This window comes from Penicillium lagena (genome assembly GCF_028827675.1).
Source record: "Penicillium lagena strain IBT 129212 chromosome Unknown utg000002l_segment0_segment0, whole genome shotgun sequence".
Taxonomy (NCBI): Eukaryota; Fungi; Ascomycota; class Eurotiomycetes; order Eurotiales; family Aspergillaceae; genus Penicillium; species Penicillium lagena.
The window spans coordinates 3,282,014-3,305,218 of NW_026623223.1; the positions used below are offsets into that span (position 1 = coordinate 3,282,014).

General features: G+C 53.4%; 14 protein-coding genes across 14 annotated transcripts; 7 read left to right on the forward strand and 7 right to left on the reverse strand.

Moving 5' to 3' along the window:
- Positions 1-397: 397 nt before the first annotated feature.
- Positions 398-2,278, reverse strand: N7510_004116 (uncharacterized protein; the record flags this gene model as incomplete). Its single annotated transcript, XM_056976042.1, has 6 exons — positions 398-688; positions 742-1,427; positions 1,480-1,520; positions 1,572-1,897; positions 1,954-2,142; positions 2,204-2,278. The coding sequence occupies 6 exons, from the start codon at positions 2,276-2,278 to the stop codon at positions 398-400; spliced, it is 1,608 nt and encodes a 535-aa protein (XP_056835998.1).
- Positions 2,279-2,526: 248 nt separating this feature from the next.
- On the forward strand, positions 2,527-3,682 carry N7510_004117 (uncharacterized protein; the record flags this gene model as incomplete). Its single annotated transcript, XM_056976043.1, has 2 exons — positions 2,527-2,612; positions 2,668-3,682. The coding sequence occupies 2 exons, from the start codon at positions 2,527-2,529 to the stop codon at positions 3,680-3,682; spliced, it is 1,101 nt and encodes a 366-aa protein (XP_056835999.1).
- Positions 3,683-3,778: 96 nt separating this feature from the next.
- Positions 3,779-4,700, reverse strand: N7510_004118 (DUF4112 domain-containing protein; the record flags this gene model as incomplete). Its single annotated transcript, XM_056976044.1, has 3 exons — positions 3,779-4,301; positions 4,358-4,572; positions 4,626-4,700. 3 exons carry the CDS (start codon positions 4,698-4,700, stop codon positions 3,779-3,781), a joined length of 813 nt encoding a protein of 270 aa, XP_056836000.1.
- Positions 4,701-5,288: 588 nt separating this feature from the next.
- Positions 5,289-7,868, forward strand: N7510_004119 (decapping enzyme complex catalytic subunit DCP2; the record flags this gene model as incomplete). Its single annotated transcript, XM_056976045.1, has 2 exons — positions 5,289-5,304; positions 5,365-7,868. The coding sequence occupies 2 exons, from the start codon at positions 5,289-5,291 to the stop codon at positions 7,866-7,868; spliced, it is 2,520 nt and encodes an 839-aa protein (XP_056836001.1).
- Positions 7,869-8,118: 250 nt separating this feature from the next.
- Positions 8,119-9,414, forward strand: N7510_004120 (YgfZ/GcvT domain-containing protein; the record flags this gene model as incomplete). Its single annotated transcript, XM_056976046.1, has 1 exon — positions 8,119-9,414. One exon carries the CDS (start codon positions 8,119-8,121, stop codon positions 9,412-9,414), a length of 1,296 nt encoding a protein of 431 aa, XP_056836002.1.
- A 172-nt stretch (positions 9,415-9,586) lies between these two features.
- Positions 9,587-10,861, reverse strand: N7510_004121 (putative cell cycle control protein (Cwf23); the record flags this gene model as incomplete). The annotated part of the gene is made up of 1 exon (XM_056976047.1): positions 9,587-10,861. One exon carries the CDS (start codon positions 10,859-10,861, stop codon positions 9,587-9,589), a length of 1,275 nt encoding a protein of 424 aa, XP_056836003.1.
- A 470-nt stretch (positions 10,862-11,331) lies between these two features.
- Positions 11,332-12,724, forward strand: N7510_004122 (uncharacterized protein; the record flags this gene model as incomplete). Its single annotated transcript, XM_056976048.1, has 2 exons — positions 11,332-11,695; positions 11,745-12,724. Coding segments are annotated over 2 exons (1,344 nt in total), but the record flags the coding sequence as incomplete, so codon positions are not given.
- Positions 12,725-13,339: 615 nt separating this feature from the next.
- On the reverse strand, positions 13,340-13,813 carry N7510_004123 (2-amino-3-carboxymuconate-6-semialdehyde decarboxylase; the record flags this gene model as incomplete). Its single annotated transcript, XM_056976049.1, has 2 exons — positions 13,340-13,581; positions 13,717-13,813. 2 exons carry the CDS (start codon positions 13,811-13,813, stop codon positions 13,340-13,342), a joined length of 339 nt encoding a protein of 112 aa, XP_056836005.1.
- Positions 13,814-13,977: 164 nt separating this feature from the next.
- N7510_004124 (isopenicillin N synthase family dioxygenase) lies at positions 13,978-15,049 on the forward strand (the record flags this gene model as incomplete). Its single annotated transcript, XM_056976050.1, has 2 exons — positions 13,978-14,037; positions 14,093-15,049. 2 exons carry the CDS (start codon positions 13,978-13,980, stop codon positions 15,047-15,049), a joined length of 1,017 nt encoding a protein of 338 aa, XP_056836006.1.
- Positions 15,050-15,155: 106 nt separating this feature from the next.
- Positions 15,156-16,123, reverse strand: N7510_004125 (SDR family NAD(P)-dependent oxidoreductase; the record flags this gene model as incomplete). The annotated part of the gene is made up of 3 exons (XM_056976051.1): positions 15,156-15,335; positions 15,407-15,999; positions 16,051-16,123. 3 exons carry the CDS (start codon positions 16,121-16,123, stop codon positions 15,156-15,158), a joined length of 846 nt encoding a protein of 281 aa, XP_056836007.1.
- Positions 16,124-17,147: 1,024 nt separating this feature from the next.
- N7510_004126 (ferritin-like domain-containing protein) lies at positions 17,148-18,601 on the forward strand (the record flags this gene model as incomplete). The annotated part of the gene is made up of 2 exons (XM_056976052.1): positions 17,148-17,510; positions 17,561-18,601. The coding sequence occupies 2 exons, from the start codon at positions 17,148-17,150 to the stop codon at positions 18,599-18,601; spliced, it is 1,404 nt and encodes a 467-aa protein (XP_056836008.1).
- A 197-nt stretch (positions 18,602-18,798) lies between these two features.
- N7510_004127 (uncharacterized protein) lies at positions 18,799-19,633 on the forward strand (the record flags this gene model as incomplete). The annotated part of the gene is made up of 2 exons (XM_056976053.1): positions 18,799-19,270; positions 19,344-19,633. 2 exons carry the CDS (start codon positions 18,799-18,801, stop codon positions 19,631-19,633), a joined length of 762 nt encoding a protein of 253 aa, XP_056836009.1.
- Positions 19,634-20,398: 765 nt separating this feature from the next.
- On the reverse strand, positions 20,399-21,614 carry N7510_004128 (zinc-binding alcohol dehydrogenase family protein; the record flags this gene model as incomplete). The annotated part of the gene is made up of 4 exons (XM_056976054.1): positions 20,399-21,070; positions 21,143-21,300; positions 21,367-21,454; positions 21,516-21,614. The coding sequence occupies 4 exons, from the start codon at positions 21,612-21,614 to the stop codon at positions 20,399-20,401; spliced, it is 1,017 nt and encodes a 338-aa protein (XP_056836010.1).
- A 585-nt stretch (positions 21,615-22,199) lies between these two features.
- Positions 22,200-23,117, reverse strand: N7510_004129 (uncharacterized protein; the record flags this gene model as incomplete). Its single annotated transcript, XM_056976055.1, has 1 exon — positions 22,200-23,117. The coding sequence occupies one exon, from the start codon at positions 23,115-23,117 to the stop codon at positions 22,200-22,202; it is 918 nt and encodes a 305-aa protein (XP_056836011.1).
- Positions 23,118-23,205: the final 88 nt, after the last annotated feature.

Here is a 23,205-nt window from a genome sequence, read left to right on the forward strand (position 1 = left end):
ACGTGTATATATAAACCATGTGGGAGAGTCCAGGGCAGAGAAGGAGAACGACCGCTTGGAAGGAAAAGCAAAACGTGGTGGTGGTTGTTTTGTGGAGGCTCTGCGGGAGGCTGGATGACTGTAACTCAGGGCAAAAGTCTAGCCTCGATTGGTTCTAGTTTCTTCTGGGTGGGACATTAAAGTTGCATTTATTTGTTATCATACGAAACATGCCATTGCCGCGCAGGAAACCCGTCGTCATTCGCAAAGGAAGAGTGTCCAAGCAGGTAGTAGACACCAGACGAAAGTCCATCCAACACGAGAGTAAAGAAACAAACGCCATGACATGCCGATAATCCTCGAATTTGATAGATACTGGGAATAAAGTCCAATGCTGTTTGGGACAACCGATTTAAAACTAGTCCTTGCCCGTGAGTCGTTCTTGCTCGCCAGAGTTGCGAGGGGATTCCTCGTCCTCGTCAGACCATCGGTCTGCATCTTCGTCACCCACGGCAAAGATCGTTTCCTCGTCGAGCGGCCGCGTGGCCGAGGAGACAGGCTTAGGAGGCACGGGCGATAGTCCGCGCCGGCGGCCAGCAGCTTCTGAACTACCCGGATACTCCGGAGGCGCCTCACCTTCAAGAGGGTCTTCCTCATCCAAGCCGCTGCCGAACGAGCGAATCTCGAACCCATCGTCATCTTGCGCGAGCTGCAAATCTTTGTCAGTATGTCGGATTCACAGAAGGGAGAAAGGGGACCAACCTCTTCACTCATGGCAAACCGACGGTTGTTGGCCGTGGGGCGCCACAGATAAGCGACAAAGGTGATGTCGAACAAGTAAACGATGTTGAGCCAGCCGTCGAGCACGAACCATCGCGATTTCCAGTGATCCGGCACAAAGTTTTCATCGTTGCGTCCGGCGAAAGCGAACGAGTTCAGGAAAAAGAACCCGAAGATGACAGCGATACTGCCGAGAATGCACCACCACAGCTTCTTGTACATCAATGCCTTGGTCTTCTGTCTTCGGTCGATGAGGTCCTTCATGGTGGCCTTCAGGGAGTTCAATGTCCACACGTAGAAAGCTGTCAAGGTTCCGGCAAGTGGAAGAACAATAAGGAGCACAAGGGGACCGGCGCTATCCGGAGTGATAGACAAACTGGTGATGGAGTAGACGACGGCGAAGACAAAGTGAGCGATGGCTAAAATGCGGACGTAGACCATAGTTCGACCCAGGGAGGGCTTGACCACGCCATAGCCCATGCAGACGATGAGAAGGAGGAAGAACGAGAAAGCATTGCGGCCTGCATTAAGCACCGCGACAACAATCATGAGTACCTTTGCCATGGCATTTATCCCATGAAGGTTCTGGTAATTGTAGAATCCCCAAGTCATGAGCTGCTCGACAATCAAGAACACCAGGATGGCAGTGATGTAGTTTTGTACCGGCACTGTCCACCATTAGTATTGTTGCACGTCAACGTCGGGGAGAACCAAGCTTACAGATGTCATGGCGGTTTTGGACGTAAAGGAATGCCCAGAACCTAGATTCCTGTGTGAGTATGGCCCCAAATAAACTCTAGGGGAACACCAACAGTCCAATAACAGCATAGACGATTGTCAACGCTCCGTAGAACGGGAGCTTAGCGATCTGCGCCGCCGGAAGCTCTCCATATGAATTCCGGAAAGTGACCACTGCGGTATACTCATCCCCGGAGAATGCGAAAGTGCTCACGCAGTAGAATCCGGTCTGCCGCACGGGGTATTTGACGGCGTCGGGATCATTCAGGTTGATAGCCTGAGAGAGAATCCTACTCTGGGAGACATCGGACGCATTTTTGGAGAGAAGAAAAGAGCCGATTTGGTCTGCGGTGCATAGTCCTGCATCGACGTTCGACGCATCGCAGAGGGTCTCGCGCACCTGAAGTCTATCAGTCAGTCGCTATCCGTGCTGGCAACCATGAGAGCAGGACATACATCAGGCTCGTCGGTGCGGTACTCTCCGATCAGTTGTTCATCGTTCCATTCGAACATGACCAAGCTAGCCTTGGCATTCTCCCTTTCTGAGCTGGAGAACTTCACCAGTATAAAGGGGTCGACGTTTCCTCCCCAAGCCTTGCGGCTGTACATTCCCGAGCATCGTTGGCGGTGCGCTTCATCTGATTTCTGCAAGACCGTGAGTATCCAAGACGGGAAAAAAAATGATGGCCAGGGCGTGAAAACGTACTAGCTCGACTTCATTGGCAAGCACCGAGCTAGCCAGCAAGGCCGTCAGGCCCAGCGTGCGGAGCCAACCCTTCATCGCGACCGTGAAGCAGAAATCAAGAATTCGGCTTCAAGGTTCGGGAAAGGAAAAGGGACCTCTGAAGACCAGAGAATATGAATGAAGGAGAGAGAGAAGTGAACAACAGTGAAGGTGTCCGGATCCAGCGTGAGCGACTTAGCCCCATCTTGCTTAGCTAAGCTTTTTTTTCTATTCGACTTGACCTTGTTCAACTTCTTCACCACCGACACAGCACATATCCTGTCTTAAAAGATTTTCTCGGAGTCATGCCGGGCAAAGACCTGGTGAATCCATGTGTGGACTGCAAGGATGCCGAGTCCCTGTTCACGGTGCGCAAGCGGCAGCTTTGCAGGTATCTATCTCCCCATTCCGCAGCCCACTGGCAGGAACTAACAAGCTCGTGGCAGAGACTGCTTCATTCACTTCGTCGGAAGCAAAGTCAATCGGCACATGACGAAATACCCCAGGCCTAAAAACCTAGAGGATCCCTGCCCCCAGCTGCTCCTCCCCCTGTCCTTCGGTGTCTCTTCTTCCTCATTGTTGCGACAGCTGGACGCAGATCTTCGACGCCAATTGAACAAGCCGAGACCCCGGAAAACCTACGATCTGCACATCCTGGTTGTCGACTCATTGACCGCTCCCTATGATCAGAACTATGAGGCGGTTCAGAAGGCCTTCCCAATGCACACGTACAGCCGGGTGCCCTTCCACAGCGTTTTCGAATATGTCCCAGAAATGCAAGACTTGATGCGGGAATATGCTGGACCACAGTTCGCAGACGATACGTCACGGACAGACCAAGATCGTCTGGCTGCCTTTCGTGCGACTATCTCCACGGCCACCTCCCAGGCTGACGTCGACTCCGTGCTTTTGACCAGGCTTGTCGTTGGCTTTGCGCAGAAAGCCGGCTGCGAGGCTGTCCTTTGGGGTGACTCGGACAGCCGTCTTGCTGCAAAAACACTTGCTGAGGTTGCGAAAGGACGTGGAGCTGCGTTGACCTGGCGCGCTTCCGATGGGATATCGCCTTGGGGGTTGCGATTCGAGTACCCGCTACGCGACTGGTCCAAGGCCGAGCTGCAGCAATACGAACAAGCTTGCCCGGAGCTCGCAGACATTGTCGTTCATGATGAACCGCCATCGGACAATGTATTGACGAAGAACCTGTCCATTGACGAGTTGATGATGCGGTACGTCCTGACGCAGGGCGAAAAGTACCCTGGTGTCATGGCCAATGTGTCCAGAACCGCCAATAAATTGGAAGCATCTTCATCAGACGATTCTACCTCGTGCGCTCTCTGTGGAAACATCATCGGGAATGTCAAGGGCAACACCGGCCTTACGGTCTCCAGTCAATCGGGCGAAAAACAGGATACTCAGTTCTGCTACGGGTGCATGCGATCCCGTCCGAATTCTATTTCCTAATTAAACAGCTATGGGTTGTGCTAAACCGGGGAAGAAATATGAGGCAAAAATCGCCGTGATCGTTCGAAAATGATATCCATATCCAAGGGCCTTGAATCACGCTCCACCCCTCTCCAGGTCTTCGTCTTGTTGACTGGCCCCGCCAAACCACTTACCGATTCCTCGGTGCGTTCGAGGCTTCTGCGCCAGCTGCGGCCCCTGTGGATGTTGGGCGCTGGCAGTGTTGTCCGTTTGTGGATCGCCTGAAGGCCCCTGCTCTTCATAAGCTGGTGGACGGTCTCCCACAACCCCGCTTTCTTGTTTGTCCCATTCGTCTGGGAGACTGTAATCAATTGCCTGTGGCTGGGCTTGCTCCTGCTGTCGAGTTTCCTTTGCCTGTCTTTTCAGCGCCTTGGCACCTTTTTCACGCAAGTGTTTCTCGAGGATGACGGCGTTCCTTGTGTTGCATTTGTACACGGCATCTGCAATGTCACCAATGAAAGGGACTAGCCCAAGGAAGAAGTCGATGATCACGTTGACCAACATCATCATCCGCAGGTGCGAGGGGAGTCCGCCGTCGATCTCTTGACAGTTCCGCACAACCATCATGGCGAGGGCTGCGTCACCTGCATCGCCGATACTACAGCGTTGATGTGGTTAGCCTTGGGCATTGGCGAACGTAGTGCACAAACTTACAATGGAACGAGGCCGATCACGCTGCCCCAGCCGAACCGAACTCCGCACAGATTGAACAGGGAATAGTCCAGCCGGTACGCTCTGCGTTTGACCTGGGTCAGTATTTTTGCATCCTTCTCCGACAAGCCCGGCGGATGGGCCTTGCGTCGCTTGCGGGTCTTCTTCCCGAATGCTCGACCGAGGCGGGAGGCAGGGACTTCTTCGAAGTAGGGATCCTACGGTGTTCGGTTATCTCACTGTTGTGTAATTTAATGAAAAGTGTACTCACTTCTGTCCCAAAGTGGTTCCTAGCAGACTCAGCCAACACCCTCTTCCCAACCAACGACATCAGTGCGCCCGACATCTTTGTTTTCGTCAGGAGCGGTGTTCAGAGGTGCGACAGGGCGGGTAAACAGACGGGTGTAGGCAACGGTTCTTTCAACTTCCCAGACAAAGCAGGGAGAGGAGAAAACGTTTCAACAGACTAGCGGCAACGGTCCCAGGAGACAAAGAAGGCAGAGAGAGTTGGGTATGAATGTGACAGGGGAGACGTCATTATAATAAATCTTGCTTGAACGCGATCCTGCCGATCCTCAGCCACTGCACGTGCCACAAATGCACCGCCACAATTGCTGACTCACCGGATCAGCATGCTCCTTTCGGCCAGCAGCGCGGTTGCTTCTTCTCTCTGACTTGCGACAAGTGGCTGATCGTCGTCTCTGCGTGCGTTTTGGATGTTCCACACCACAACCTTCCAAACCAATCTTCCTTTTCTCGTCCATCAACTCGCCTCGCCCGTTCGTCCACCCACGGGTCGGCCCAACTACCCTTCCGGGGAGCTGCTTCGTTCCTGCTGCTTGCTGGAGAGCTTGCGCATCGACATCACTTGTGGTGCTTGATTCCCAACAGGCTGAAATGCTAGCGATTCCCAGCTGCCATGATCGAATCAAAGATGCATTTAGAAGACTGTAAGGCTTCGGTCTGGTGAATGACGGAGTGACGCTAACGGCGGGCCAACGAACCAACAGGGCTGGATGATTTGTGTGTCCGTTTCATTATAAACCTCCCTCGCGAAGAGCTTGAGTCAGTGGAGCGGATCTGTTTCCAAGTGGAGGAGGCACAATGGTTCTACGAGGACTTCATTCGACCGCTCGATCCCGCGCTCCCCTCGCTGACTCTGAAGGCGTTTGCGTTGCGCATTTTCCAGCACTGCCCGCTCATGTCGCAATGGTCTCATTACCACCACATCACGGCATTTTCCGAGTTTCTTGCCTACAAGACACGCGTCCCCGTGCGCGGTGCGATATTGTTGAACCATGACATGGACGAGGTCGTCCTGGTGAAGGGGTGGAAGAAAGGCGCCAACTGGAGCTTTCCCAGAGGCAAGATCAACAAAGGTGAAAAGGACCTGGACTGTGCTATTCGTGAGGTCTACGAAGAGACTGGGTTTGACGTCCGCGAGGCCAACCTGGTCAAAGATGAGGACAATGTCAAATTCATCGAGATCACCATGCGCGAACAGCATATGCGGCTCTATGTGTTCCGTGATGTGCCCCGCGAGACGCATTTTGAACCACGCACGCGAAAGGAAATCAGCAAGATCGAATGGTACAAGCTGTCGGAGCTCCCGACGCTGAGGAAGAGCAAGCAAAACGATGAAGGGTTTGCTGTCGCCAATGCGAACAAATTCTACATGGTTGCGCCGTTCTTGAATCCGCTGAAGAAGTGGATCGCCCAGCAGAAGAAGGTAGTTGCCAAGGCCGGACCGAAACAGTTCCACGTCGAGGACTACACTTCCATGGACAAGACAGGTATCCCACTGTCCGCGGGATCGGCCATCCCCAGCGACCTTCCCGAAGTTACCTCTCCGCAAGATGTATCCTCTCTCAAACGTCTTTTGAATATCAGCGGGATTGCGCCCCCGCAAGCGCAAGTGCAGGCGCAAGGTCCAGCACTCGTTCAAACATCTGCTGTTGACCCGTCCAAGTCGAATGCACTGCTAGCCTTGTTGAGGAGTGGCTCACAAGAAGCTGTTCCCCAGATCACTCGGAATGATGTGCCACCACCAAATGCCGCTCTTCCCAGACCCGAGCAACCGGCTCACTTGGCCCCAAATTTCTTCCCGGGCTTTCCTCAGCAGCACCAGCACATGGGACCCTCTGCCATAATGCAGCAGACCTCTGCTCCTCCGTACCAGTCAGCGTCAACCCCTCATTATCAGCCTCCGCGCCATGCATTTCCGCCCATGGCACAGCAGGGACCTTCTGCTAGACAACCTGCGATGCCAGCATTTCCTCAACCACACGCTCCGAACTACCGCAATCAGTTTCAGTTTCAGCAGTCTCCATCGTACAATGTTGCAGCCCCGAGGCCTGTGCCCGCGCCGTTCCAGCAGACAGGCGATCCTCAATTTTCACAAATGGCTCAGCCGTCTCAGGATCAGGGCGCCAGAGTTCCTCCAGCGAGCAAGCTGCCTCCACCCAAGCTCACAAGTCACTCCTTGGCGCTCTTAAATGTCTTCCAATCGTCCAAAACACCAAAGGGCCCAGCTGCAGCTATTGCGGCATCTCCTGCACAAGTGGCACCTGCACAGGCGGCACCGGGACCTGCCCCGGCCAAGTCTCAGCACCACAGCGACCTGCTGAATCTCTTCAAGGGACCTCGCACAGTACCCACTTCTGAGCCCATCGAATTGTCAGCTCATCAATCTGTGCCACCCACTGGGCACTCAGACAAGCAGATTCTTCAGCGCCCTCGAGACAACACCAGGAAACCTGTGGATGCCAATACAGGCATCAGCCAACCAGCAGCCACCATTTCTGGGCCCATGAATATGCCTCAATTTGAGACCATCTCGAAATCGACAGTCAAGAAACCAGTCAATGGACCAAGCCGGAAGAATAACACGAGTCGACAGATACAAGGGCCGGCATATCAACAACTGTCATCTCCCATTACTATCTTGCCTCGACCTCGGTCGGCAAAGCGAGAGCCCTCGGAGTCACCCAGGCATACTGCACAGGCACCGTCTCAATCCCCTGCCAGCAAGCCCGAAGCTGCCGAACAACAGAAGCCCTTCCAGCCTCAGATCTTGCGTCGGTCTGAGAAGACGGCAGAGAAGCCGGCTTATGAGCAGAACCTGATGTCAAAGCTTGGATCCCCCGACCAGAAGCCGAGTTTGCCCAACGCGCAGCGGCCACTGGCACCGCCGATGAACAATTTCGACCGCCGGCCTAGCCAGACTGTCGCGCAGAAAGAAACTTTGCTTTCTCTGTTCAGCAAGCCGCCTACGTCTCCGCCTTCCACATCGGCAGCACAGTCCACCGCGAACCAGCAGCCGGCTGCTACGTCTCGAGTCGTCAGCCCGCTTTCGTCACTTGCTCAGCCTAGCAGTGTGGATTCTATTTCTCAATACGGTACTCCCTCAGATGGAGGGATGAGCAACACGCCCACTGCCCATCGCATTGCCTCGCCTACTGACAAGGCGTTCCTACTTGGGTTCTTGGAAGGTGTTGCGAAGGGCAATAAATGAGTTTGGAAACTCTTGTCCCTATATCTTTTCATCATCGGATCTGGTGCAATTTGGGTGGTGCATGGACAAATTAGTCGCAACCAGATATATTCATTCGTACAGGTCGTCCTTCATTGTATTCAAGCTCGTAAATGTCTCCTGTCCCTCACTCTACCGTGCATACTTAGTTCGCTATTCTGCCACCGCCCCGGCCCCACGTCATTTGCATTGATCATTTCCACGCTGGACAAGCTGCTCATCAACTTCAACAATGATGCGCCCTCGCCTCTCGGCATGCCACCGCTGTCTAACCCGCAGAAGACTTTTCACAACAACTGCGCCGGTCGAGCAACACACCCAAAATGCCCCGCCGCCATCTCCGCCAGCAGCCGGATACGCCCGACTCACAAACCGGGGACTCATCTCAATCACAGGCGTCGACAGCTCGACCTTCCTCCAAGGCCTGATCACACAGAACATGCTGGTAACGAACGACCCAAGCCTCAGCGTCCGACGCACAGGTTCATACACGGCATTTCTCAATTCGCAAGGCCGCGTCCTGAACGACGCATTCATCTACCCGTTTTCCGGGACAGGAGAAGAGTCCGGATGGCTGGTCGAGGTGGACAAGAATGAAGTACCGACTCTGCTGAAGCATCTCAAGAAACACAAGCTGCGCGCGAAGCTGAAGCTCCGCGCTCTCGAGGACGGCGAGCGCTCCGTCTGGGCCTCTTGGAAGGATCACCCTGAGCCCCGCTGGGCAGCGTATAACCTCGAGACCGAGGCATCACCATCGCCTTTCTCCACGTCATCTGTGCTGGGATGCATTGATTCGCGCGCTCCCGGGTTTGGATCGAGATTGGTGACGCCCGGCTCGGAGGATTTGCGCACATATATCCCCGATGAGACGCAGATTCCCGGGTCTGAGGTCGGACTGGCATCGTATACAGTGCGCAGGATGTTAAATGGTGTTGCAGAAGGGCAGACGGAGATTATTCGTGAGTCAGCGCTGCCGATGGAATGTAATATGGATATGGCGCGCGGGATCGATTTCAGGAAGGGTTGCTACGTCGGCCAGGAATTGACGATCCGTACGCACCATACCGGTGTGGTGCGGAAGCGCATTTTGCCTGTTCAGCTTCATGATCAGCGGCAGCCGGAGAGTGCAGACATTTCATATGATGCATCGGTGCAACTGCCTTTGCCGCCGGGAGGGTCGAATATATCCAAGAGTGGTGGTCGTCGGGGCCGGAGCGCGGGGAAATTTCTCAATGGCGTGGGAAACATTGGCCTGGCCCTGTGCCGACTGGAGATGATGACCGACATCGCTTTGACTGGTGAAGGCACCCAGTATACTCCTGGGCAGGAGTTCAAGGTCTCCTGGACCACCGATTCTGAGCAACCGGTTGAGGTCAAACTCCAGGCTTTCGTTCCGCCCTGGACGAGAGACTTCATTTTCTCCGGCGTACACAAACCCACATCACGGAATACCGAAGTTGATGGCGAACGGGCGAAGGGTATGGTGGAACAGTTGGAAGAAGAGGAGGCGCAGCGACGGACAGAGTAAGTCTCATTGCATCCATGTACAACACGGCACATCCAAAACAATATCCTTGTATATAACACATGTATTCTATCATCACCACTCATACAAGCTGGGGGGTATCTTAAATCTTTAAAAAACAATGAGCCCGCGATAATGCATATCCATATCCCGGAGCAGAGGGCAATGTCAAACATTAAGTGGCTTTCGCAGCAGCAGACTCCGCAGCATCCGCTGCCGCGTCCTCTTTGGCCAGTTTTTCGAGAAGAGCCTCGCGTTCCTCTTTCTCGCGCTGTGCGGCCTTCATGCGCATCATTATCTGTTCTTGAAAGCTCGGCGCACCCGGTGTTGTCGCCGCAGGATTGAATGAGGACGCCTTGGGGGGATTCGCCGGCACGGAGTTGAATGAAGCAAAGGATGGTGCTTTGCTAGGATTTGCCGGTACATTCGTTCCTGGAAAGTTAAACGAAGGGCTAGTTGTCGAGGGGGGCGGTACGGGTGTGGTATCTTGCTTGGATGGCGAAGAAGACTTGTGCTCTGTGCCTGCCCTCAGATCGGGCTGCGTACCAGATGCCCAGTAAACGGAGTCGATGACGGCCCATTCCCCAGTAGCAGCATGCGGACCAATCTTCTTCTTGCTGTCCAGCACCGCCGAGTGCGCGCTGACAATAGATGCAAACACCAGCATGCCCGTCGCAACAGTTTTCTTCTCGCGCTTATCCCCCACGCGCTGTCGTTTATCCTTGAGCAGGATGGTGTGTTCGATCTTGCCGAATGCCGCAAAGAGCGCCGCCAATCGCTCCTTGTCCAAGTCCACCCCAGGCCCCTCTCTGATCCAGCGCACCTTGACCGAACGCTCCATCTCCGGGACATTCATCCCACCATCCTGCGAACGGTCAACCCGCTGGCTACTCCGATCCGCAGCCCGGCGAGCCTCCTCCTCTTCCTCCCGTTTTTTCTTCTCCTCCTCATTAGCTTCTTTCTCCAGTTTCTCTTGCGCCTCGCGACGCATCCGTCGATTGTTCTCAGCAATTCGATCAATCTCGCGCTGCAACTTTTCCTCCGCGTCATCATCGCCAGCGCCCATCCAGGTCCTCTTTACGCCCCGCCCAGCACCAGCACCCATCGCCGCAGCCGCGCCAGCTCGTTCCCTTGCCTCAAGATCCTCGCGCATTTGCCGCTTCGCCGAATCCATCAGCTCGCGCTCGCGCTGTTTGCGTTGTCGCGCCTCCCGCGCATTATCGTAGAGCTGCCGGACGGATGGGTCGGAGAGGACATCGTTCGCAATTTGGAGGAGGTGAAACTTGTCGATGTCTGCTGGTGTTGGGTTTGCGATCTTATCGGGGTGGTACTTTAGTGCTGTGCGTCGGTAGGCGCGTCGAATCTCGGTGTCGGTGGCACCGGGGGAGAGGTCGAGGAGGGTGTAGAAGTCTTCATTAGAGGCGGCGTGCGCCTTGAGGTCGTCTGACATTTTGACAATTTAAGGACAGGAGTGGCTGTACTGGGTTGGTTGTTCAAGTGTCGGGGGGAAGCTTGGTTGCCTTCCCTCTTCGCAGCGTCTGCGGAATGGAGTTGCAGAGCCACTGGGGACTGGAGCTGAGAAGAAAATCTGGCAGTGGTTTTCTCTCCAGCACAAGTTATGTCATGTTCAACGAGTGAAGCGAGTTAGTTAGGGAAGAGTTGGGAAGTTGACTGAGGAAAAAAGATGGCGTGGGCGGTGGCGGAATCTGGTCGGCCCTATCGATAACCGATAACAACAGATAGAGCTGCAGTATACAACTCACCATACTCGTCTTCCCTCTCCAGCAGTCATGTCGGATCCTTTTTGTCCCATCCAGCTTCCTCTGACTCTGGCCCTGGCAATAGTCAAACACAAGCCCCCAGACCAAGACCTTAAAGGCAAGCATCAGCGTCTGAAGTTCTACACCAACACTAACAAAGATCCAAGGCTACTTCGTCCAGATTCGACAATCCATCAAAAAAGACAAAGACTTGCAATTAACCGCTCCTACCAAATTCTTTGACAGTGTTGGCTTCTGGCAACAAGCATTGGAAGAGTCTGAGGCAGAGCAGAGCAAGCTGCGCGATCGAATCTTCGAACTGGAACAACGAAATGAGGGTCTTGCCGCCAAACTGCGTATGGGTACAGTCACTGATAGCATGGGGAATGGATTGTCAACTATTGGTGGTAGAGATACGACCGACGGAGAACCGTCCAGGAAACGAGCTCGAACGCGGAAAACCACTCGAGGAGGATTGCCTCCCGTTCTTGAAGATGATGAACTTCCAAAGCTTGAAACAGGAAGTCAGTTTTTCATTTGCTTTGGATGCAGGAATTGCTGACCATTGCCCAGCTCTGTCCATCCTGAGACAGCTCTACGCTCTTCAAAAAGCGATGCACAAAAAGACAGACTCCAATAACCTGGCCACAGCAGCAGTCATGCTTTGCAAGGTAGCCGAACGGGAACTGCTCACAGCAGGGCAAGGGGAGGGCAGCCGACCCAAAAACCCCAAGCTTCAAGAGACAAAGCAGTCAGAGCTCCCCACTATGATCAACGAAGTCAAGCTGTCATTTCAGCATGTGGAGCGCACTCTGGCTAAATTGCCCAGCACAGAGGATGGCAAAAGGTGCCGTGGTCAAGTCACTTATTACCTGGTGTGTCTATTCGAGTCGACCATGACGGCCCTCACCCAACGCTGCAACCCCATTCAACTCAGCAGCCGAAAACAGAGGCTCAGGACTAGCACCAGGATGAAAGCTCAAGTCAGTAAACAGACCCTAGTTGCTCCAACTGCTACAGATGAAACACCTCGGTATCTCACGGGATTGCTCTATGCCATGGCCCAGTCACTCGATTTAGCTTGTTCTTCGGACCGGGAGGTTATGGAGGGATTTCTTTATGTTTTTCTTGAACGTGTGGGCGATATACTGGCTCTGTCTGTCGATACCAATCGGGGAACACCGCCACCTGCAGCATGCGACGGGATGAGGAATGAAGATATATCTGCTCCAAATGTGCAGGTTGAAGGGCTGTATCTGGCCTGGCTTTTAGAAAAGATGCTTGCCCTCTTGACCAAACCCCAATCCCCATGCTCTGCCACAGAACATCTTATTACAAAGGCCAAGGATCGTCTTCAGAGAATTCTACGGCAGGCTGCCCGGGGCTGCGAGAGTTCTCAAGCCCAGAACACATTGATACGTCCAGTAACTCCTCCACCCCAAAAGGTTGATTGCCAATCATTCAACCAGCAAACCTTCTCAGACTGGTTTCAGCAAGAGCTGTGGCGCCTGGCCGGCTATGATATGCTGGCATCTATCCTGGCACCAGACTAGAATGATCTAGTTGCCATTCCGATCTCTATCACAACTCCGCTTTAATCACCCGCACTTACACAACCCATTATCCTTTCTTGAGCATTGAACGATTATCTTCTTCAATCATCTTCTAGCATGATAATGAAGGCAGCATTTCGTCCCATGATAGCACAGTCAACAAAAGAGTCCTTATGGTTTGAATACTCGGCCATTAAGACCTAGGACCACCCTTCAGAGGCGGGAAAAATGAACGGACAGACCTGTGAGTATTATTAGCAACAGTCAACAACTCCTCCATAGCCAATCCTAGCAAACAAAGTACGATTACTTCCAGCCCCCGTAGCAAGCAACTTTGAGAGCCGTAGTGCCATAGATCACAGCATCCACATAGATATCCGCCGTCAGAACATCTGAGAGACTGCTCCGCGGACCAGGAAGATGGTCACCATTCGTAACACACTGCCGTTCATGCTATAGATTGCTCTCAACCCTGTTCGCCAGAAACAGAAGCGTGCCGCCCGAATGCACTAATAGGATCTGGAGACGAGGGAACCGGCCAAACACACCCACAGCAGCAGGCGAGTCACTATCTTGAGCGGGAACCATAAGGCTAGGGGAAGAAAATGGCCGACCTCAATGCTTCCGAATGCCGGCGCGGGGAGTCCATTGCGCGGATGTAGGATCGGCCAGCCCGTTGGCGACCATGATCACACCGCGCGACGTTGGAAGTGTCTTGAGGTGCTTGATCTCGTCAACAATAATATTTGTGATCGGCGTAGTGACCTGCAACGCCCCCAAAAATAAAGCATTAAACTTATTATCCATCCAGGGGTTGTTCTCTTCGCCAACGCCATTCATCCTCTCGAAGTCACCTGCTGCTCATCGTTGACTTGGACCGCCCATACCTGAGCTTCATCTAGAGGGTAAGGTCATCCGCGCTGCTCGATCGGATGGCGGGATCTTCGTCCGACTTGAGGATAATCATCAGTGCCTTGCAGTCATGCAGTCACTAGAGAGCTCGTATATGTAGGGTATTGTCTTGCCCCTTATCTGGCGGGATTCGACCGGGTAGAGGTGGGTGTGGACGTCAACGACTAGAGCGTCCATGGTGCTCGGCTTTGTAGCAGACGTTTGCCGGAATGACAAGAAAGTTATCACACACACCTGGGCAGGCATCGATAAGCATCATATACTTTGCTCTTATCTTTCTCTTTCTTGCCACTTTCTCTCTTCCCACAACTCACCACCTCCTCCCCCGGTCTTCCACTGACATGGTGCCTCCCTACTCGCCCCTCCAGCTGGCCGTCGAGAAGGATAGTCTCTGCATTCCGGTACATGACCATCCTTAGTCTATCGTCTGATCCAAGCTCATCCCAGCTTTTCTAGCTAATCGACTTCGATCCGTTCTACTCGGGCACTCCATCCGATAAACATACCCTAGCCCTATCCATGACCAACGCCCTCAAGGCTTCCGGATTCCTCTACCTCAAATCCCATGGCATTCCACCTAGTGTGGTCTCACGAGTGTTCGCTGCTTCAGCCCACTTCTTCGCCCGACCCCAGACACAGAAAGATAAGCTGGGTTGGGCGACTCCACAGGCGAACCGTGGTTACGTTGCAGTGAGCCGCGAGCTGCTCGCGGCCCAGATGGATCTGAAGGAAACTATGGATATCGGTCGGGAGGGTGTTGAAGGACATCCCAATCACTGGCCTGATCATTTTGACGACGAAGGAAAAGACTTTAAAGAGCTCATGGTCTCTTTCTTTGACATGTGCAAAAACCTACAGGTTCAGATCATGAGCGCCATTGCTCTGGGAATGAAGCTACCTCTGAACTTCTTTGACACGTTCACCGATAATGGTGACAATACCTTGCGCCTACTGCACTACCCGCCTGTTCGCAAGGACCTCTTTTACCAGAACCCAAAGCAGGTGCGCGCCGGTGAACATAGCGACTACGGATTGATCACGCTTCTCTTCCAGGATTGCCACGGTGGACTGCAGGTGCGCAGCCCGAAGGACACGTTTGTCGATGTGATCCCTATTGCGGATTCTATTGTTGTGAATGCGGGAGACCTGCTAGCTCGCTGGTCCAACGACACCATCCGCAGCACTCGCCACCGAGTTATTGAGCCCCCTAAGCCGGTGGTGGAAGATCCCTCCACTAATGCTTCCGATACATATCCCTCGAAGTATAGCATTGCCTATTTTTGCAATGCAAACCGAAATGCACGGATTGAAGCCTTGCCTGGCACCTTTGGTGAGAATGCCCAGAGGGCTAAGAAGTATGAAGGGACCACGGCAGGAGAGTATTTGTTTCAGAGATTGGCTGCGACCATCTAATTCGCTATTGGCACGGCGTTCTTTAGTCCAGTTCTTCCGCTTGATACCCTCTTCATATATTTCTGGAGTCTATATTTTGGATTTGAATACATCTCTCTTGGAAATTCTAATAGACAGACGGCACAACTCCCAGCCTGCCCCCATCCGTAACCATAATACTCCCATTCAGGTACCCCCCAGAGGCACTCGCCATCCAAACAATCAGTCCTGCAATATCCTGCTCCGCACCACCCCTCGTCGCAGGAATCATCTCCTTCGCAAACGATCCGTCCGAAACCCCCAGTCCCTGAACCCCCCGAGTGCATACAGCGGATTCGCCATCTCGGAATGATACAAACCCGGCGTGATCCCATTCACCCGAATCAGATACGGCGCTAGCGTCGTCGATAGCATCTTGACGAGATGCGTCGTCGCCGCCTTGGACAAATTATACGCATAGCTAAATGGCACCAGACGAAGGAACCCCGCGATCGAGCTGGTGATGATCACCTGCGCACTCGGGGGTGCCAGAACGTCCGTCTCTGGTGCCGGGCGGCGCTTGTTGGCTGCTTCTAGCAATGGCAGGAAAGCGAGGACGGTGTAGTAGGTGCCCACAACGTTGACGTTCAGCACGGAGGAGAAGTCCTCCATGGGGATGGAGAACAGTGTCTCGCGCACTTCGGAGAGTGTGGGCATCGACCCGTCTGCCTTGGGGCCGGGGGGACGCATCTGCGTACCCATTGTCCCGCTATTCGCGACGAGGAGGTCGACATGGCTCGTCTGCGCTGCGATGGTCTGATAGGCTGCTTCCAGGGACTCCTTGGAGGTGACATCGCAGGGCACGGGGATGACGACGCTGCTACGCTCAGACTGGGAGACTGTTTCGTTGAGGGCGTCCTCTCGTCGACCCAGCACGAAGACCTTGGATGCGCCGTTGGTTGTGAGGGCGCGGGCCATTGTGCGGCCCAGTCCTGGGTCGGAGTCAGTTCTATCCAAGGTTCGGAATGCAGGACGTCACTCACCACTGCCACCGCCGGTGATGACCACCACGCGGTCCTGAACCGAGAAGAGGTGCGATGCTTGCAGGTGAGCCATGGCTTGGTAGGGGTTGAGAGATACAGTGACGAGCCCGGCTTCTTCCCCGCCAGCTTCGTCATGCGTGTTGATCCTTTCCCCACATCCCGGTAAGTAAGCATTGCACCTGTCAAGACCCTGGTCAATCAATATGCATAACATGGCCTGGAGGGTAACATTTTCACACCGCGAAAATAAACATTTCCGGGACTTCCGGATGGCTTTGAAGCGCGGACTTGATTTCCATCGTCGTTTGGCTTTGTGGAGTACCATGGTAGGTTTTATCTATCATCGAGCATCTTGTGCAACATTTTGTCATATTTATCTGGCACATCGAGGTACTTGCAAGAGAATCAACTCGATTCTACTTGGGGATCTTTATTACAGAGAGGTTCGAGTATATGGAGGACCAACCCTTAAGGGGGCGGTTCATCTGAAATGTGCCCTAATTCGCATGCAAGATGGGATCTTGGGAGATTCACGTCCCCAAGCGGCATTCTTTTCCATCTCGGGAGTTTCAACCTGGAGAGATGCATGACACCAGAAGATCCGTGGATCAATAGCCAATGATCTCAGTGCTACGGTCCCCAACAGTCAACATATCGATCCTAACGGGTAGCCGACGCAATGGTTGACTTGTTCGGATTACTTCCCACGGCGTCTCGTCGTCTCTCGATTCATGACCGGATACTGACCTCAAGGCTCACCAATCTCCGGCTTCTCACTTCGGACGCGTACGACGCATCCACTTTGGACCACAGTACGCCGTCGATTGTGCTCTGTAAATCATCTTGGCCGTATTTGCGTTGATGACATTTGCGCGTCATGCCCTGCGGTCTGCATTTTGTCCTCGGTGTTGCCCCAGTGGATGGTCAGACCGGCTTGATTAAAGAGAGGTTACGTCAGTATGGCCCTGCATGGATGCTATATGTACGTGCCTCGACGGCTATTCAAACTTTCTTCTTCTTGCAAATTTCTCGTGCGAGACTTGCAGCATCACCGTGCACGAAAAGAGAAAAGAATTGAGCATTGTCTGTCTGTGGATATGATCTGGAATTGTCTCCTCGCGCTGAGCGTGTTGAGCTCGCTGCCCTTCAGCTCTGCCGTTCCCGCCGACCTCGTTCCTCGTCAGACGACTGACACTACGGTCGAGCCAACTCGGAGCCACCCGACTTCTCAGGCGCACACATCGTTCACAGGGACCCCGACGACCATCGGTGTGCTGACTGCGTCCTCTGTTGGCTCGGGAATTTCTGGCGGGGGACCGGCTGCAGGAGCCACCAATTACCCCAGCGATGGCAAGCTTCATAATGCCCAGCCTGCTGAATATGTCCCCGCGGGGGGAGTGGGCACAAATGGGTCTGAACCGGAGTACAATACAAAGAGTGACTTTGACTATGAATCTCTAGTGTGCAATGAAAAGGACAGAATAAGGATCAGAGACTAACAAACCTGCAGGCCCTCGCACTTTATCAGGAGTGGATCGAGCTCGATCTGTTCCAAGACGGGCTCAGCCGTTTCTCCGACTCGGACTTCTCAGCTGCTGGTCTCACCTCTGACGACCGAGACCTAATTGCATTCATGGCCCAGCAGGAAGTCGGACATGCAACGATGCTTAGCAACATCCTGGGCGCTGAAGCACCGCAGCAGTGCTCGTACGTATACCCGTACACCAACGTCCGGGAGTTTGTCGATTTTTGTCAGAAACTCACCCGGTTCGGCGAGTCTGGCGTCTATGGCTTTATAGCGCACCTCGACTCACGCGAGGCCGCCACGCTGCTGACGCAGTCCATCACCACCGAGGCGCGCCAGCAGATGATCTTCCGCCAGTTCGAGGGTCTCTTCCCCATGCCGGAGTGGTTCGAGGTTGGCGTGCCCCAGTCCTGGGCGTGGACGTTGCTGGCCCCCTTCATCAGCTCGTGTCCCGCGAACCAGACGCGGCTGGTGTGGCAGAACTTCCCGGCGCTGTCAATCCTCAACCAGCCCAACCCGTTCACTGGCAGTGCCGGGACTAGCAGCAATGTTAGTATCAATGGCACATCGGGTCGGAATCAGACCACCGGACCGGGCGTCAACTCCCTGCGGATCCCCACGAACGCACAGGGGGTCTCCAACTCCAGCTGCGGTGCCGTTGCTAGTAGCAGCCAATTTTCGTCTCTGTCATTTCCAGGCCGCCGGGTGGCCTTGAGCTGGGAGAACCCTGGCAAGCCCACCGGTCCGAATAACAGCTATATCACTTCGACTCAGGCCAGCAGCCCCAAGTACGTTGTGTGGGTGTCGCAGCTCAACATCACCTACACGCCGCTGCGGGTGGTGGGCAATAATGGCACGAGCGGATACACATCGCAGCCTGACCTTCAAACGTACCAGGGCGATCCGGCCATCAACGGGACCATGTTCATCGCCATCACGGACGACGACCCGTTCCTGACGCCGTTTAATCTTAGTCTGATCAACCCGCACATCGTTGCAGGGCCGGCGCTGTACCAAGCTGGTTAAGTCCGTTCGTAGAGTGGACGACGAGAAAAGTCGATATTGTGTAATTTAGTTAGTGAGAGGGTGTGGCAGGGAGTGAGAATGGTGGATGGATGGATGGATAGTTTACTAGCTAAATTGACGACGATCTGCCTTATCGCCAGATCCACTTTCACCTTTTGACACCTTCTTCCCTTCTTCACACACAATCTCTCCCCCCCATGGCACCCCAGAACCGCAAGCAGCGTCGTGCTGCTGCTTCTGCATCTAACTCCGCCGACACCGAGCCCTCAATCCCTCTTGCCCATCCTCCACGCGGTAGTTCATCGCAGAGCACGCGCACCAAAACACTCTACGACATCATCGCGGAGCGCCAGAATCAGCTCCTCGACCAGGATGGCCAGAAGCAAAACTCCTCTCTAGGGGTGAATATACCGCAGGGGATGCGAGTAGTAACCACCAATGCCGCAGGGGAGGTTGTCGACGCAGACGCAGACAGCTCGTCCTCGGAGAACGACGATGAGCCCGAACCCGAAATCAACAATAGCAACAACAACCCGCTCCCACCTCTCCTGGACACCGTCCTCCTAACTCTCTCCCTTAACAACCCTCCACTTCACCCTCGGCTTCCTGGCAGCTCACCAATATGCCGAAAAAACCGACTTCCGCGCCCTCTTGCAAGAATCACTCACCGTCACCTTCCCACTCCTCACCTTCCTAATTCATCTCGTCCACGGGCACATTTTCACCATCCCGATTCCACGAGTCTTCCGACGCCAGGATACAACAGCCAATGTCTCTGCCGGGCTAATACGACGATTCATTTTCCCGCCCTCCCTGCGCACATTTGCCTTTCTACCCCTCGCGACGGTGTTAGGCGCACACCTCATTGCCATTACGAATGAGGATCCGTATTATGCGGTTATGAAAAAGGCCCCTGCGGTTGGGACATTGTGGATCTGGTGTATTCTCGAGATGTCAGTGGGTGCGGCGTTGTTGGGTGCATTGGGGCCTTTGGTTTGGGGGGTTTGGTGGATGGGATATGGGATTTTGTGATTAACATTGAATGGCCTGGAGCGAGATGTGGGCTGGCTCAGACAAAAAAAAGTGGCTTGGAAACAGGTGATGCTAAGCTTTTCCAATATTATAGTAAGACAGATGGGGTTCATAGCGGTATATTTGCTGTTGGAACAATGCCTGCAACACAAAACAAAAGAGTGACTATCAGATCATTCTGGAAAGATCATCAACATGAATTTCCAGCACTTAGAAAACTTGCACGCGATGTTTTCTCGATTCCTGCCACAGGTACTGGTGTCGAACGCCTTTTTAACTCTGCGCGAGACGTTTGTCACATCGTCGAGGCTCGCTAAGGTCCGAAACAATCCTGGAGCCTATGATGTATAGGTGTTCAACCCAATTTGAGATCGAGGACGAATACCTTGCTCTAAGAGTATCTCACGAGCGGAGAGGTAGAGGCAGACAAGGAAGAAAGAAATCCTCAGTTACTACAGGATATTGATCGAATTAGTGATAACGAGGAGAATCAACTTGCCGTCATCTGCAATTACCCTTAAGTTCTGCCACTCTTCTCTGATTTTCCTGCTCCCTAATTTGGTCTTGGCGAGCCCATTCGTCCGCTTCTGTTTAGCCTCCTGCGCCTACTTCCGTCTTTGTTTCTCTGCCCCTGCAATATCCCTGGAGCTAGGAGCTAACGGGTGGCTGTAAGCCTACTTCGTGTACCGTTATGGGAAGAATATAAAATATTGATATGGTGCTTCATCCCTCTTGGTTTGGAAGAAGAAGTTCTACCGACAAGGATTACTCCAATTGGGGAAGAATGATCAATCTTTTCCCACTGACGGCACCACGTCGTAGCAGGTCCCAAGCTTCAGGTACAGAGGACAGGCCCCCCTGTATTTCCAAAGGAATCGACTTTAAGCTATTGTTGGCGAATGCATGCTCCAGGAAATTCCACCATACCCATTCTGTGAACTCGTGATTTTTGGGGTTTAGATAATCGTCAATGAATTGGCGGAAGAATCCTGTGACACCTTCAGGCAGTTGCACGCCAGGCCGTACACCCATCGTGGACAGGAAACTTCCGCCACCCTGCGCCGATAATATGGCGCCGATTTTAACCTGATCTTCCGCTGAGTCTGCTGCAGCAAGTACAGCATGAAACGGACCCAGAGCGGTGGCTTCTTCAACAGCAGATGGGGACGATCGATCAATAAAAGAATTGATCCCCAAAGCCCTCGCTAATTCTGTGTGCCGTCCATGGGCGATCCCAACCACGTTGTAGCCGGCTAGCTTGGCTATCTGAGCCGAAAGAGCACCAAAAGAGGACGAGATTCCCCAAACAAGTACTTTATCGCCTGCGGTTTTAGGGGTTTGAAGCTTTCTTTCGAGGCCTAAGTGAAGAAACAAAGCACTTATTGGCCCATACGCAACAGATAGGGCAGCCGCATCTTCGAATGGAGTATTGCCAATCTGGGACAGACAAAATTAGCCCATGAATTTATGTTAAGATGAAGGTTATGGTGAGTTCTCACTGCTACATACCTTTGATGTTAGCTTCTGGGGGACAAGCGAATATTTTTGATACGCGCCGAAACGGTAGTCGTTAAACATAACTCCAGCGCTGTTGCTTGCAATCCGGTCACCAGGTTGAAACCTAGTTACTCCTGGACCGACCTTTACCACAACCCCAGACAGTGAGACTAGGTGACGTCACATTGTCAACAACCTACCAGATAAAGATAGCAAACCAAGAAGAGCAGACTCACGTCCAATGATGGCTGGATATTTCAATGGTATTGGTATTATGCCTGCCTGGAGCTTCCATTCTCCAGGTTGAACAGCCACAGCTTTTGTCTAAGTCACAGGTTCATGAGCCAGTGCACTGGGAGCTCGACTAGAAATATGACAAGAGCACCTTGACAAGCAACTGATTCTCTCCAGGTTCTGGAAAGGGCGCAGTATCGATGACAGGATCTTCACCCGGGTTATTGAGCCAAACTGCTTTGTTTTCCATTGTGCTGTAGAGATCAAGTACACAGAGAGGTTTAGTTGGCAAACGCCGATAAAAAATTGTGGCAATCAAAGCTGACCATCCGGCCTCCCGAGCATGGGCTTATAAATGGGTTTGCGGACCAAACTCTATCCTATTCGTCAGCAATTTGTCATTTTGGTCCGCATAGCAGTCGAGCTGGAAATGGTGGCTGCATAGGATATCTTCCGGTCGTCATCATCCATTTCTGTTTATTGGAAACCTTCCTCTTTCCAGCGGCTTAAGGATATATGGAAAGTCCTGTCCTTTAATACGCTGTGGATGAAAAGCGCCCCTTACCAAGAGCCCTTATCGAAAGAGCATGCTGCACATGTGGGGTTGACCGACAAAGTGGATTCATTCGACTCCGCCAATCCGTCTGCCGGAGGATCTACTTGAAAGACATCGATTGTCAACTAGGATGGCGAGACTATCTGTCAAGTGGGATTGCCCCCTCTCTCTTTTGTTTGTAATCCTACTGGTGGTGCCATTGCAGAAATCGGAGAACTAGATACAATCAATAAGGCGGGAGGCTTGACTAGATCCAGGTTCCAAGTTCCAAACACCACTTCAGCTGACTGGAAAGTGGCTCCGGTCATTCTTGATGGTCTCGGAGAGACTCGTCGCCGGCCGGCCCAGGATCTCCTTGACGGAATCCGTATACCTGTCATACCGCCCCTCAGCATGTAACTTGGCCATGGTCATGATATGATGATCCGTGTGGTCCGAGCCAGTGCTCTTCTGAGCCATCTCTTTCCACTCGTCCAATGTCACTGGCACGTAGGAGATCTCCCGGCCCAATGCGGTGGAATACTCCGCGACAACGCCGTACATATCGGCCGATTTCGGGCCCGTCAACTCCAGAACCTGGCCCGCATATTTCGAGGGATTCATTAGAACCGTCGCAGCGACTTCACTCACGTCCTTTGCAGCAATGGGGTTCACCCGGCTCTTCCCAAACGGCATGCTCACCGTCCCGGTCGTCTCAATGCTCTTGGCTGCAAACCCCCAAAACAGTGGATTCTCCTGAAACGCTGTCGCCCGTAAATGCGTCACCGGCACACCGGACCAGTTCAGCGCCTGCTCGCTCAGGAATTGCAGTCTATGCTGCGGCGACTCGGTGACATGCGTCAGATCGATCTCGGAGACCGTCATCTGGGACATGTTGACAAGCAGCTCGATATCGCCCTGAGCCCGCGCCGACGCCGCCATGACCATAGTCGACTCGAGGTACTGGGACGAGACGCTCGTGCTGAAGAAAATACGCTTGCATCCCGCAAGGAGAGGGAAGACTTGTTCGGATTTGGAGAGGTCGGCGATCACGACCTCTGCGCCTAGGTCGCGGAGCTGGGCGGCGCGGTCGTCGTCTCGGCGCACCACTGCTCGGACGGGAATGTTGGAGGCTCGGAGGAGGGTGACGACGTGTCGGCCTACTCCCCCGACTGCGCCGGCGGCGCCGGTGACGAGTACTGGTGCTGTTTGTGGCATGGTGGTGGTGTTGTTGGTCAATTGAATGTGTCTGTGGAAGATGACAGGAGATGAAATAATATTAATCTCTGGTCAGACTCCTTGGGTC